Consider the following 14,646-nt stretch of genomic DNA (forward strand, 5'->3'; position numbering starts at 1 on the left):
AGCCAGTAGAAATGTCTGAGCCCATTGTTGCTGCGTATATGTCGTATGTTCATAAAACCATAGGTTATGATGCAGCTCCATGTTTTGCTCTTATGTGGAGGAAACAAAAGTTGTCCTGCATTAACCAATAGATGAGCAAGTTTTCTTGTTTATTGTTTGTCTCGTCTGCTCCTTCAGTAATTCTTGATGCAGCGCAGCCTCAGGCGAGGAGGGAAATTTGTTATTAAAAGGTTTGGTTCGTTTCACTGAAGTGCAGTGTGAAAGCTAACTCAGACCGGTTGAATGTTGGAACCCCCAGTTTAACCGAAATAGCAGACTATTCGGTGTGAATGCGACTTATGGGTGCTTTCACACCTACAGCATTTGGTACGCACCAAACATGTTTGATCCTTTGGTTCGGTTCGTTTGTGCTGGTGTGAATGTAATCTCGGTACTTTGGTGAGCACCAAATCAACCGGTCCGAGACCTGCCTGAAGGGGTGGTCTTCGAACTATAGGTCTGAAAGCCCTTGGTCTCTTTTTTCTTGGTTAATGTTCAACCTGACTTTTTTTTTTTACCTTTTATCTAACATGTTCAGTGTTTGAGGACCATCCTATTGATGATATTCCAGCTATTATTTATGGTTATTTGGATTGGAAATGTGAGAGATTAAGCTTTGATTCAATCAGCTCTATCTCACACACACACACTCACACCAACACATAGACAGGGATATACACACTCACTTTTCAGCCAGAACATACTGGGATATGATTGTTTTTAGAATGCATCTTTATTCCTCTTCCTCATAATATTGAATTATGAGACCAGTGATGATGCATAGCCCCAATGTATTCAGCCTGCAGGCAAAGCAGGCAAAAATAGATCCAACTTCTGTGAATTTGTATTGATTCTTTGTTTTATTGTGTTTTTTCAGCCACTCTCACTCTCCTGGCTCCATGGCAGCAGCAGTCCGAGGTAGCGAGTGGTCATGTGGACGCTGTACCTTCTTAAATGCCGGTGCAGCACCTCGTTGTTCCATTTGTGAGGCACCACGCCAGAAACCCGACCTTAACCAGATCCTGCGGTTGAGCAGCACTGAGGAGCATCGCTGGGCCTGCCCCCGCTGTACACTCAACAATCCCCAGGGAACCGGATCCTGCTCTGTCTGTGGCTTTGGACCATCCCCAGCCACTCACACACCCCCTACCACCACCATAGCTGCCACTGCCAACGGCCTCCCATCTGCTTCAACTGAACCTCCAACACCCACACTCACCTCGAGGGTTCTGCCTGAGCCCCATGGACAGCATCCGGCTAAGGAGGAAGTGCTATGGCGGTCTGAGAGTAATGGAGATGTGGATGGTCTGGAGGGGCAGCACTCTGGCTGGGCTTGCCCTCGATGCACACTCCATAACACACCTGTGGCTCTGTCATGTTCAGCCTGTGGTGGCCCCAGGAAACTGTCATTGCCTAAAATCCCCCCTGAGGCACTGGTGGTGCCTGAGGTACACACACCTGTGGCCGGGTTTCCGGTTCATACAGCAGGGGCTGCCCCACTACTAATAGACTTAACAGATGACTCACCCCCAGCCCCACCCTGTGATGCTCAAGATCCTCTCCATGTCTCCTCACAGTCCCTCTCCTCTCCTTTCGCTACGTTCTCTTCTCTCCAGAACAACCCAGTACCCCGCAGCAGGAGGGAAGTGCCCCCATCCGGGCGTCCACCGAATCCAGGCACCAACACTCCCAGTCCCACTTCACCTTCAACGGTCACTGTGCCACCCCAGCCAGGCCCACAGCGGCCAGCCAAGCCCAAACATGCCCAACCACAGGAGCCCTTATATCCCAGCAAACGCCTCAGTATCTTGGAGGAAGAAGACCCGCAGCACCACCCACTTACCCCCCACCTCCCTGATGCTTCGTCAGCCACTCCCACATGGAAGTGCCCTAGCTGCTCATTGCCTAACCCAGGTAGTTCATCCAAGTGTGAGGCCTGCCGATCATCGCGGGCAGGTTCTGACCTCATTGACCTTGTAGGCTGTGAAACGGTACGATTTACCCCAGCCAGCCCCTCCAGCCCAGACTTTAGCACCTGGGCCTGCTCCAAGTGCACCCTGTGTAACCCTACAGGAGCACCTAAGTGTTCAGCCTGTGGTTCATCCAAGCTGCATGGCTTTCAGGAACAGCAGGCACCCCTACCCCGCTGCTGTACACACTGTGGCCTCCTAGCAGGGTCTGGTACTGCATCCTGCTCCTGCACATCTTCCCCTTCTTCCTACTCCTCGTGTCATAAAACGTGGAAACAGACTCGGGCCCTCCCATCTTCCTCCCCTGCTACTGCTTCTTCCAGTTCCTCCTCTTCTTCCACCTTATCGAGCCTCCAAGAGAAGATAGGACAGTGGAGCTGCCCGGCATGTACACTGCTCAACGACATCAAGACCAAGAACTGTGCAGCATGCCACACACCACAGCAGTACCTCACCCTTCGCAAAGTTGTGAAACCTCTGAAGAGAAGGGAGAGCATGCATGTTGAGGCCCGTAGACGAAATGATGAAGGCGAGGCTAAAGAGCTATGGGAGAACATAGTCAGCTTCTGCAGAGAGGTAAGAGTGAAGCTATGCAGCACAGTAGCACTTCCAAACACATACTTATAAATTGATAAGCAACCACTTAACTCCTGTAAATCTGCAACTTTATTTTCTTGTAGATTTGCCACTTTTAATATCATAAATCTGTGACTTTTTTCTCGAAATATTACCCCCCTCCCCCGGTCCGTTTTTTATTTTTTCCATACTTGTCCCTAATACGCCGTTGCAAAAAGCTGCCCAATCATGCCAGAATAATCCTCCAGTCCGGGAATATTTCTTCTTCTTTGATTTGTTTTGCAGGCTTTCTGATACCGTTCCAATAAAGGTCACTTCCGGGTCATTTAACTTGCATCAAAATTGGATTAAACGGAAAACGCTCATTATCCGTTTTTTCCATTTTTCATTTCGGCACAAATTGGAATTTGGAAAAAACAAGTTGTTATCCGTATATTGAGAATTTTTTTTTCACTATTATCATTATTTTTTTTATTTCCGGTTTTATTTCGAAAAACAGATGAACGAATCATACACGGATTGACAAACACACACACCTCCAGTTTAAGTCTGCATGGATTGTACTGCACTGACTCCCTTTGGCAAAGCACTCTCCAGTCCAGTTGGAGGGGGTCTCTTATTTTTGTCAAAGATCGATATCGACCTAATTTAAGTATTAGTGGAACTGTAGCCATGTGAACGCATGGGGATTTGCAAAGCAGCTCTCCACAAACATGAAACACAGAAAGCATGACCTTGTGCTACTTGGGTTTCTATGACTTCTTTAAATCCTGCCCACAGCTTAACTTAAGTTCCTATTGCATATATGTATTACATAGGCCTGTAACAATACACCAAAGTCATGACTCGGTTCAGTGCCAAGAAAAACCCATAACTTAATGTAATATACATTTAGCAGAGTAGACTGTGGCGGTAGGCGTTTATTACTTGTCCCACTTAAATCTTGGGATGGTGTCATGAACGTGCATCGACATGTTTGACTTGTCACTCTAGGAAGTTTTTTTAAAACGCTTACTGTAAAATGGTGTGGGTTTTGTTGACAACGAGATTACCGTCTCTATTTTGCACCGGGTAGCCGAAATGCTCCCATACTGCTGACTTAACGGAACTTGGAGTGTCTGTAATTTCATTGCTATTAGCTATGTTTCCTCCGCTCCTCAGGTTGTTGAATTAGCGGTAGCCAAACATTTCTTCTATTGTCACATATGGAAACTTATTTTCATGACACGGAGACAGAGGAGGCTTGATGAGAATACTTATCTTCAACTTATTTTAGCGTACTTTTTTTTAAATTTATTTTTTATTAAATATTAACTAAATAGTAATAAAAAAATAAAAAAATAAACTTTGGTAGCACTGACCGCTCATAGGGCTGTATCTGGATTGGAAACACAAACTCTGGGAGTTGGAAGGAGCGTATCACTGATCTGCCTTTTCCAACCACGACACAGGTTCGTTGGTTAGTGTCGTGATTTTGGTTTCCATATCATTACATGCTTAGTATTAAATATAAATGGTGAACAGTAAAACCATAAACATGGACGCACTTAGATTGTCGTTTGATGTCAGACATTTTAGTTCTCGGAAATCCCTTTGGTAGATCAGTTAAAAAGACAACAATCCTAAAAATGTGGGTTAATCTCCAACAATTACCAGGGAAATGTCTAAAATCTCTATATTTAACAAAGGAGTCTGGTGTATTTAGTGACAGCACTGCTGATAGAGACTGACGAGCCGCATCACAAACCCTGCAGCTGTATTTCAGTTCAATGACTGCTTTACAAGTCACTAATCACTCGTTTGTGTATGTCGCGTGTTAAAAGAAGTCACTGCAGTTGAGCCCACTTTGAGTAAGTACTTTTTTTCTAGCGGAGATGCAACCTGTGTCGTGCCGAGGCGAGGAAAGCTGGGACCATAGTGGAAAAGGGCCATTTCTTGACCTTTCTGAGAAATCAAGCTGTGTAATGCATCACAGGGTGCTTGTCACCTTTGTCCCACTCCTTCAATTGTTGTCATTTCAGAGGAATGCTAATAGGCTTTGTCACTGTCTTTGTTTGCAGGGACATTTAACAACTCGTGGGTGTATGTTGGCCTCCTCTAAATGAGATGCAGATATACAGAGTCTAATTTTACTACTGCATACCTTTCACCAGAAGGAAATCACACAATTCAGAAATGATCTTTTGCATAAGTGCAAGTCTTGTATCTGGAATCTCTAATGAGGCCATATGATGTTTTTTTCCCCCACTTCTCCAGACATCCTGCTTTTAGACTTTTCTATTATCTTTATTGATTAGGTGAGATTTGAGACAAATGAAGACTGCGATGTGGGACATTTTGTCTGTGCAATCACCCGCTGATGAGCCTGTAGCATATCCTCATGGATGTCCTGCTGAAGTCAAGTTTTGTCGCCATGTGAATGACAAAAATATGACTCGAGACTAGGGCAAAAATGTTGGCAGAATCCAGACTTTTTTATGTTCAGGTCTTTTTTAGTTGCAGCAGGATACTGTATATTGTCTGAATATATAGCATTTAAGTGTTTGATGCCAACTTACTACACCACCATTGCACTTGCAGGTTTACAATGGCAAGTGGGCTTTAGTATGCATTATTAATGCTTTCTTTGAAGGTCATAGGGCACACTGCTGTGAGCGTGGGAGGGAAGTTGGCTCAGTAGGAAGGAAAGATATCAGAGATGCCTCATCCCCCCACTTTCCCCTTCCTCCTAAAGGCCACATTATACTTCTCCGACTGCGTATGCGTTATCCGTCTGCGTCACCACGGAGACGCCTCGAGGCTTTATACTTCTGCGTCGTGGTGACGGACACGCGCTGCAATTTCCCCGCCCGATCAGTAGAGGTCGCTGCGCAAGGTTGTTGTGCTTCTGGCTACAGTGAGCAATGGTGTCGGAGGAAGAAAGTGAGAGAAAGACTGTTGTTGTTGAAACAGTAGCCGTTTCTCACTTTGCTGTGTGACGGAACGCAGTTTTAAGATAATTTGAGGCGAGAAATTGGCCATTTAGAGTCTAAACATGTGCTGTGTGTGTTAAGATATGACGTATTTATAGTTTGGCAGCGGCGTTATCGGCGGGGATCAGCTCCGCGTCTGTAGCGCTCGGTGCTCACTGTGAGCCGGCACAGAGCAGCTTAGCTCGGCCTGTCCTGAGGACCAATCGCAGCTCTTGCCGTCTCCGTTGTCCCTTGACGGAGTGACGGACACTTAAAAAATATTTTGTGCAGTTGGAGACGACGTAGAGGCTCTTCGACAGGCTCTGCGTCGACGCAGAGTCTCTGCGTAACCTACGCAGAGCACTTTACGCAGAAGTATAAATTGGGCTTTATTTAAAACATGATTTAAGCTCCTCTTTCTTTAATCGTCTTTCCCTATCTTCTTCAAATGTTTTGTATTTTACAGCTCGAGCTCTACCCCTCTCAACAAAGTACTGTCCCCTCTTCGTCTCCTCTCTTTTCATCCTGTATCCTTCATTACCTTCAATCTCCACTTAATTTATTCAAACATGCTTCCCCATTGTCACCCACCACATCCCGTCCACCCCCACCGCAGCTGATCCTCATGACTGTGAGTGTAGGAACTAAGGTGAACACAGGACTATTCTATTTTTAGCTGCAGAACGAGAGAGGAGAGGAGCAGAAACGATCCACTTCGCTTTAGTGAAGGAAATCACTAACAGCATCCACTGCTGCAGCAGGGTTCTGAGTGTCTCAGAGAGGAAGGGCGTAAAATGTAGAGATGCTCCCATACAATTTAGTATCCTCTTCCTGTTATCAATTCCCCCACTGAACTTATCAGCCGATCCAGAGGACCAAATGCAATACCACTAATTGGGTGTTTTTTTTCTTTTCTTTTCTTAAAGCAACAACTTGTAGGTCATATTTAGATTATAACAGCTACAGGAAGGTGATTATTGCTATTAAACCCCAAAAGTTAATATGTAGAACATTTTCTTATCCTGCTATACTGCCACATATACGATAAACCCTAGGAATAAACAACAGTTGCTTTATTTGAAATGTTTTTTTAAAGTGCAGCCAGTTTTTTTCCTGTCAGTGGGCAGCCACAGTTTATAGCAATAAAATGCTGCTTGTATACAAACATATTTAAATATTGTGGTTAGAACACAGGACTTAAGCCCAATTTATACTCCTGCGTAAAGTGCTCTGAGTAGGTTACGCAGCCAAACTATAAATACGTCATATCTTAACACACACGGCACATGTTTAGACTCTAAATGGCCAATTTCTCGCCTCAAATTATCTTAAAACTGCGTTCCGTCACACAGAAAAGTGAGAAACGGCCACTGTTTCAACAACAGACTTTCTCTCTCGGACACCATTGCTGACTGTAGCCAGAAGCACAACAACCTTGCGCAGCGACCCCTACTGATCGGGAGGGAAATTGCAGTGCATATCCGTCACCACGACGCAGAAGTATGAAGGCTTGAGTGGTCTCCGTGTTGACACAGTCGGATAGCGCATTACGCAGTCGGAGAAGTATAATGTGGCCTTTAGTCTGAGATCATCTGAGCTGTGTTGTACTGAACACTCCAGTGTGTATTTATCTGGTGAATGCTGTTTTTTAAATCACTTTTTACTAGGAAAGTTGTTACAGAGAGGTTTAGAACATTGATTTAATGTAATTGATTTCTGATACTATTATCAGTACATTCTGTGATAGAATTGAGGCCACCACACTGCCATGTAGCCAAAAACGAATACAGCAATGATGTAATTAAATGATAAAAAAACACGGTTCACTGATGTGTGTGGAAAGTATGTTTTCTTTTTTTTGATTTGGAATCATTTGATTATAGCAGACAGTGTTAATGATTAAACATACTTACATTTGTGTAGTTAGCCTTGGCTTGGTTTCTGTGTGTGTGTGCGCGTGTGCGTGCAAACCCAGCATGCCTGGGAATATGGTATCTGTGTATATGTCACTCTCAGAGGAAACAAGACCATACTACATGACAACAGATTGATTTTTGTTTTCTCAATCTCTCTTGTCCACACCCTGTATGACTTTGGGCCACACTTAAGATTTTTATTTGATATGTTACAGAGTAAGTTGCGACTGCCTGCTGTGACAGGTTTTCACTCCCAGTGACACTCTTGTACAGGACAGGTTGTTCTCAGAGGTTGTATTTCGGGTTTAATGATTGTGACACTGTGAAATTCAGCTCTGAAAAACATAGATGCTGTGCTGTAAGCTTACTGTCATCTGAAAAGATCTGTGTGGCTGCCAGGACCTGTACTTTATATTTTGGTTTTAAACTAACTTACTTAAATGAAGTTATCCTTTAATCCCTTACTTAAATCACGTTACTGTTTTATTTTTTTTATATCACTATCATTTTTGTCACCTGACTAGTATTGTTTATGTCTATGTTTTAAATGAACAAATTTAATTAGGGTTGAAAGATTAGGAAAAATCGTCCCATTGCAATTGTTATAACCAATAGTGCCATTGCGATTTAATACGCAGTGTCATAACATTCATTATCTTCCTCAGTATCTCAGTCAGTGCTGCCTTCTGGTGCTCAACCAGCTTCCACAGCCATGTTGCTCTTGACACTCAACTTTAAGCACACTATTCTTTCCAAGATTTTCAGATATTCCCATGGCTCGCACACACACACAGACATGACAATGTTATTAATTATTACTCTTACTATTAGTCACACTAGGTTTAATTATTTCCCTCAACGGGCCATATAAGAGACAGAAAATATTGTTGAGGGCCGGACCAATATTTACTGCTCAATATTAAGTTTATCTCTTTATAAAAGGCAATAAATTGTATACTTTTGGTGTATAATAACAAAATTAGTGACCAGGCAGGCTTTATTCAATTATAACTAACTAAATATATTGAAAATATGAAACTACTGTACTATATAATGAATACTTGTGAAGTGTGTTCTACCGGAGTGAGTATATTGACCCCGACGACAGCCCCCACCCCACCCACTGAGGCACACCTGTGTACTTACACATGCACATACACACACACTAAGATGTTGTGATGGTGCTTCGCTGGTTAGATAATAAACCAGGAGTGAGATAATGTTGATACTGTGTCATATCTGGGAATATAGAATGGTGCTGGTAATTCGCTTTGCATTTATACGAGCTGCATGCACTGGCCCTCATTTATCAAACTTGCACAGAAACTGGTGCAGATTCAGGTGTAAATTTCACCGTATGCCATACGGTGTCACGTGTGATTCATGAGACGTGCGAATGACATTCAATCCTGGTGTACACCCAATCAGCCTTTGATAGATGCAGTGGCAAAAAATGATTGTAATTTGAATACCACGCCCCCATATAAGTTTCAAGACCCCAGCCCTTGAGTTTATGACACTGAGATACTGGAATATGACCAAGAAGCTGAAAATAGTAATTGAAACATTGGAATTTAAAATATAATGAGGCTATTCTGTTTGTCAGCCTGAACAGTGGGATCAAAGGATGTCAGAAAGCAACAATGTGGAGTGAGATCACCATAGCGATATTGTGAACAAGCTGAGTTTTAAATAATTAATTTATTCATTTGTGATTTGAAGTCATCATATATTAAAGCTAATTGCTTGATGGGACCTCAAAATCACCACTAAAAAGTGCATAACTGCGCTTCAGTCTGACCTCAACCTGTCACTTACCCAGACGGAGGTGGCAGTGAGAGGAGGGGGTCTGTTACTACTGTCACACGACACAGACACACCACCTCACTCTGAGCTTGATAATGGTAAACATTTTAACTTGACACATTCACAAGAATGACATATCTGGCGAGTTTGAATATTTTAAATTCATTATTAACACAGATCCTACAAACGCCATAGACATTTCTTTCTTTTCAATCAGATTTGTCATGCACTCAGAAACTGGCCACCAGCGAGATGGGTTTATGTTCTCGATCTCCACATCCAAGATCCTGGAACTTGATGATTTAAAAACAAGCAGACATTTGCCAGTTAATTACCAACATAAATCTTTATAAAAAGTAAAAAGAGATCCAAAATAAAACTAATACAAACATCAAAAAGAATAACCACACTTAGAAGCACTGAACGATGTCCTGTCTCCTGGCTGAGCAGAGGCTGCACTTTACTTTGTGCTCTTACATTTTACTGAATGATGTCACACACCTTCTCAGGTGTTTACAGCAGGTTTCTTCCCCCTGATCACAGACACAGCTTTCTGCCCTTCAGCAGCCCGCTGCAGCTCCACTGTCACCCGTGTGTGTAATAGTGCACTGAATTCATTTAAACTATTTATGTCACCAAGAATCCTTCACCTTAAGATATTTTTAAGTGCTGAATATATGGCTGTATATTATTATTATTATTATGGTTTTAATCATTATTTCAACACAGTCACACTGCACTGCGAGTTCATGGTGATGTTAAACTTGTGCACACCTGGTCTGAGCTGGCGTGAGATTGTTCGTACACTACGCCAATGTCCGTATTGGTAAAATCGTGATCTATGTGTGGAAATGAGGATACATTCACTTTTTTGGTGTACGTTTGATAAATGAGGGCCATTGTGCCCCAGGGCAGGGATATGAAGCAACAGAATGATACGATACCTAAGTCTCCACGCATTGATTAATGTATGGGAAACTCTGGAAATGTAGAGCCCTGCTAATTATGTTTATGTTCTAATTTCTAATTAACCTCACGCTGGCAGTTCCGTGTAATGTCCAGATCTGGTCTATGTGTTGCTGATTTTGGGTTGAACTAACAGCTAACAGATGAGTCGGCAGATTAATAATAAATAATCTGCCGACTCATCCGTTCACAAATTAGCTGTTTGTTCTTTTACCATCTATGTTGTAGAGCACAAAATACTATGACACACTGCTTTTCAGATGCTTGACCTTTTCCTGCTCAGTTTATGGCTGTTTGTTTCAACAAGATGTCAAGCCTTGTATGAGACTGTGGGCGTTGAAGAATCAGAATCAGAATACTTTTATTATCCCGGAGGAAATTGTTTTGTTACAGTTGCTACATATCAGGCTCAATAAATTTACAGAAGAGTACAAGAAGCACACAAATTAGAAAATAAATAAATAAATTAAAGAGCACCAAAAAGAGTGCAAAAATGTTTTGATTAAAATTGCACAAAACCCTTGTTTAATACAAGAATGACAAAATGTACAGGACAGGCATTATCAATATGATAATTAATAAATAAATGAACCGAATGCATCTACAGATGAAAATTGTAAACTCTAATGGCCACAGGCAGGAATGATTTCCAGTGCTGTTCAGTGGTGCATCTTGGTGGAATCAGTCTCTCACTGAACGAGCTCCTGTGGGGAACCAGCACGTCATGGAGTGGATGAAGGTTATTGTCCAGTATTGTCCAGAAACACTGACTGTTGTGAATGGAATTAATTTACTATTTTTGCACCCTAATAAAAAGTGTGCAAAATTGGAACAGTTGGGGTGTTATTTTGGTACTATTCCTAATAGAAATGCAAAAAATTAGTCTCACAATCGTCTTCCTGGAGAACAGTTAACCATAACATCCCTGCTGTGTTTTTCTCATGAGCCAGGAAAGGGTTTTAATGTGAAGTCTGCATGTGTCCAGCTACAGCGATGTTTTTCTCTTAACATCTGTGTTAAATCCACATAGGCCTGTAAAATTAATGTGATAAAAGCTGATATAATAACATTATTCAGTGAGCTACAGTATCAGTAAGTTTGTCAGGGTGGAGGAGCAGTGTTGAAGTGATTCTGTCTGGTAGTTAATGCTGCATTCAGGCTAGGAAATTGGATTGTGCGGAATGGCAACTAATCAATTTGCTTCACTGTAATCCACCAGTGGGGTGCCTCTATTCCATCCCCTGTCTGACTTGCAACTGGCAGAACCCACTCGTGTAACCACAGATAGATAGGGTTGCATGTGTGTCTATTTGTAGTTTGTAGAGAGGAGTTTTAGATGGCTAGATAGTGTGTCAAATCAGGTGTCGTGATCTGTTAAGAGATCCATGGAGTGTACAGGTCCTGTGTACAGTAGAGAGTAGGGTTGCACAAACCCGTTATTTATTCATTCATTCATTCATTCATTTATTTATTTGTCTTTTTGGTTAAATGCTATTACATTTCACACCCCCTTTTTTCCAATAAGGAATGAACATCAAAATCATGACTTACACTCGCGACGAGCCAATCTAATACTTTTTATTGGTATGGGTCCAACAGCTGCTGTGGTTCAGTGGTAGAGTGGGTCATCTTCCAGCCATAAGGACGGGGTTTGATCCCAGGGACTGGCAGTCTGCAAGGCAATGTGTGAAAAGTCATGACACCCCAAGTTGCTCTTGACAGAAGTGTTGACTTTGTTGGACTAGTAACCGTATTGGTAGGTGCTCAAGATTGTGATATTGGTATCAGATATTAAATGAAATCAAATGCTTTAACAAATAAATCATGATTTTATCATGACTTTTTATATTGAATTTTAACTACGATTTTGTACCATTTTGCAAGTTACTGAACAGTGCAACCAAAGTCGTTGAAACACATCCCTAATAGACATGTTGCTATGAGCCTGAGTTTCCTTGTTATTTCCGACTTTTCAACTGAACTAAACCAAACTGTTCCACTTGGTGGAAACGCAGCATATCTGCATAATGGTTTTGGATGTTATCAGCTCCCATCAGGCATGTTTTATAGCCTAGTAAGAGAGCACCTGACTTTTACTACAGATAAAACTTTCCTGTTCTCCTGAATTACATCATAGCTGCCAACGCTCACACATTGGCCGTGAGATACGCATATTTGATTGACTTGTCACGCTCTCACGCCACACCTCTGATTTCTCACTCTGAAGTACACATCATGATTAAAAACGGTTCTGAATATATCTGACAGCTGAGTTTATCTGTGATCTAATCTGTTGAGCCTGAGAAAAGCCACTCGTGATCGATAACTTATGCCTGCAGAGACTGTGAGGAGTACAATATCGAACTGTCTCTGGTTGAGCCAATAAATCCATGGGCTGAGCTCGCACTAAGCACATAGTGCGAATATCATCCATCCTCTGAAACGTTTAAAACCACTCGCACCCGCGACACCTACACAGTTCGGTTACAATCAGTTGCATCATCCTGGACTGAGCGGCAAGAGAGGTGTCCGAGCATCAATTGTTCTAGGAATTCAGCCAAGCACATGTGCCGAACGGATCGTGTTTCCGGTACAGGTCGGGTAATGACACGCACCACACTGACGTTCCAACCACCAAACGGCATTATTACAGCATACATCTTCTTTTGCGTCTTTTATTCTCTTTCTAATCTAATCTAATCTAATTGTTAAATCTTCTTCTGACACCTATTACAAAAAAATAACAGTGGTGGCCAATTAAGTGGACTTGTGTTGGGAAGGTCGTAGGATCGAATCCACCAGCTCCCAGGATGATTACATTATTTACCATATTATTGTATAACGCATTATTAATCCATAAAGCATGTTGTACAAAGCATTAATAAGCTTGGTATGCATAAAATATTACTATAAATAAATATATTGGGTGTGTGGTGGTAACCTCGACTGGGCCAGCCATACATTTGCCCCGCGTTCCACGATGCCTCACTACAAGGTTTTCTCACAAGTTGGCAGCCCTGATTACATTTACATTTACAAAATTCTATCTTCCAAAATTTCTCTTGAACCAAAATATTCAAATTTGATGCTTCATTTACAGTGAAAGAGGCTCATGTGGTGTGGAGTCCTGCATTAAACCTGGTCATGGAGACGCTGTTAAGCTAGGTTTATGGTCACCGTAGTGTGGCAGGCGTGCGACAAAAATTACGTCATCATGTGTCGGACCAGGCGCGTGCATCCTTGTATGTCGCGCGCCGTCTGCGGAACACCGGGCCACAGTGTCACACGCGAGCATAAACAAGGCTTTAGACAGCTTTTACAGGCTTTCAGCAGCTCTGGTTACTAAATGTCACATTTATAGACTACATTTTTTTTTCTTAATTTTAAATGGCATGTATGTTGATATATTCCACTACTGTCCTTCTCCTCATTCTCCTCCCCTTGTCTTTCATGCCCCTGTTCAGAACACGCTGAACTTTGTGGATGACAGTTTCCCCCCGGGACCTCGCTCCGTGGGCTTCCCAGAAGGCGACAGCGTCCAGCAGCGAATTAAAAAATGGCTGCGCCCCCATGAGATCAACTGCAGCAATTTCAAAGACAGAGGCGTCAAGTGGTCCGTCTTCCGCACACCACGGCCGTCTGACATCCTGCAAGGTCTGCTGGGAAACTGCTGGTGAGACTTCAGAACTAAACACAAGGATGCACAGGACACTAATGGGGGGCAAGTTTTTATTCCTTTTCCCTCTCAGTGAAAGGTCAGAGGAAGATGAAACAGTCAACAGACGACTTCAAGCTGGTGTGACTTTTCTCACACTCTGTTTTAGATGAATACTGCAGTCTGAAGCCAGGGGAGGGAGATAGATGGAGACTGTGACAGTGATGCAGTGAGACAATAAGAGAGGAAAGTGAGAAAGTGAAAAATGGGAAGGTAGAGAAAAGGACAGTACGCTTTGATTAAATGACAGATAAAACAGAAGTTGGCCAGATGTCAGGGAGATAGGGAAATTATTCATGGTCATGTGGGTCTGAACACATGCTTCATCTCTGTGCCCTTGTTCTGTTTGTCCTTTGGTGTGCGTTTGTGTGTCTGTGTGTGCACATGTGTACACACAATGTTGTCCCAGTACAACTTTTCACTTCATCAAGAGAACACACAGCTTATCAAAAATAACCCTCCAAGAGCTGAATCCTCTCACTCGTGACAGAGTCTAACCCAAATTCGTCCTCTCAGGCTGCATCTCTATCGCCCTCACTCTAACACATACAACCTTGCCCTTATAACCATCAAACATCTCAGCCAACCAATGGCAGCATAAGAAAAAAGTGCCAGTCACCTGTGTCCTTGACTACGGCTGCAGCACAAGCCACTACCAGAGTCACATAATGACACAGATAATTGGATTGTCATTTCATTCTGTGTAG

General features: G+C 42.6%; 1 protein-coding gene across 1 annotated transcript in view; it reads left to right on the forward strand.

Moving 5' to 3' along the window:
• The window catches only part of capn15 (calpain 15), a gene marked incomplete at both ends in the record, with an annotated part of 55,561 nt that overhangs the window by 15,778 nt on the left and 25,137 nt on the right, over positions 1–14,646 (forward strand). The window contains 2 exons of the mRNA XM_083904176.1: positions 917–2,585; positions 13,689–13,897. Coding sequence (XP_083760302.1) covers positions 917–2,585; positions 13,689–13,897 — 1,878 coding nt within the window. The remainder of the gene's footprint in view (positions 1–916; positions 2,586–13,688; positions 13,898–14,646) is intronic.

The sequence above is a fragment of the Microchirus variegatus genome, assembly GCF_963457635.1.
Source record: "Microchirus variegatus genome assembly, chromosome: 17".
NCBI classification, from domain to species: domain Eukaryota; kingdom Metazoa; phylum Chordata; class Actinopteri; order Pleuronectiformes; family Soleidae; genus Microchirus; species Microchirus variegatus.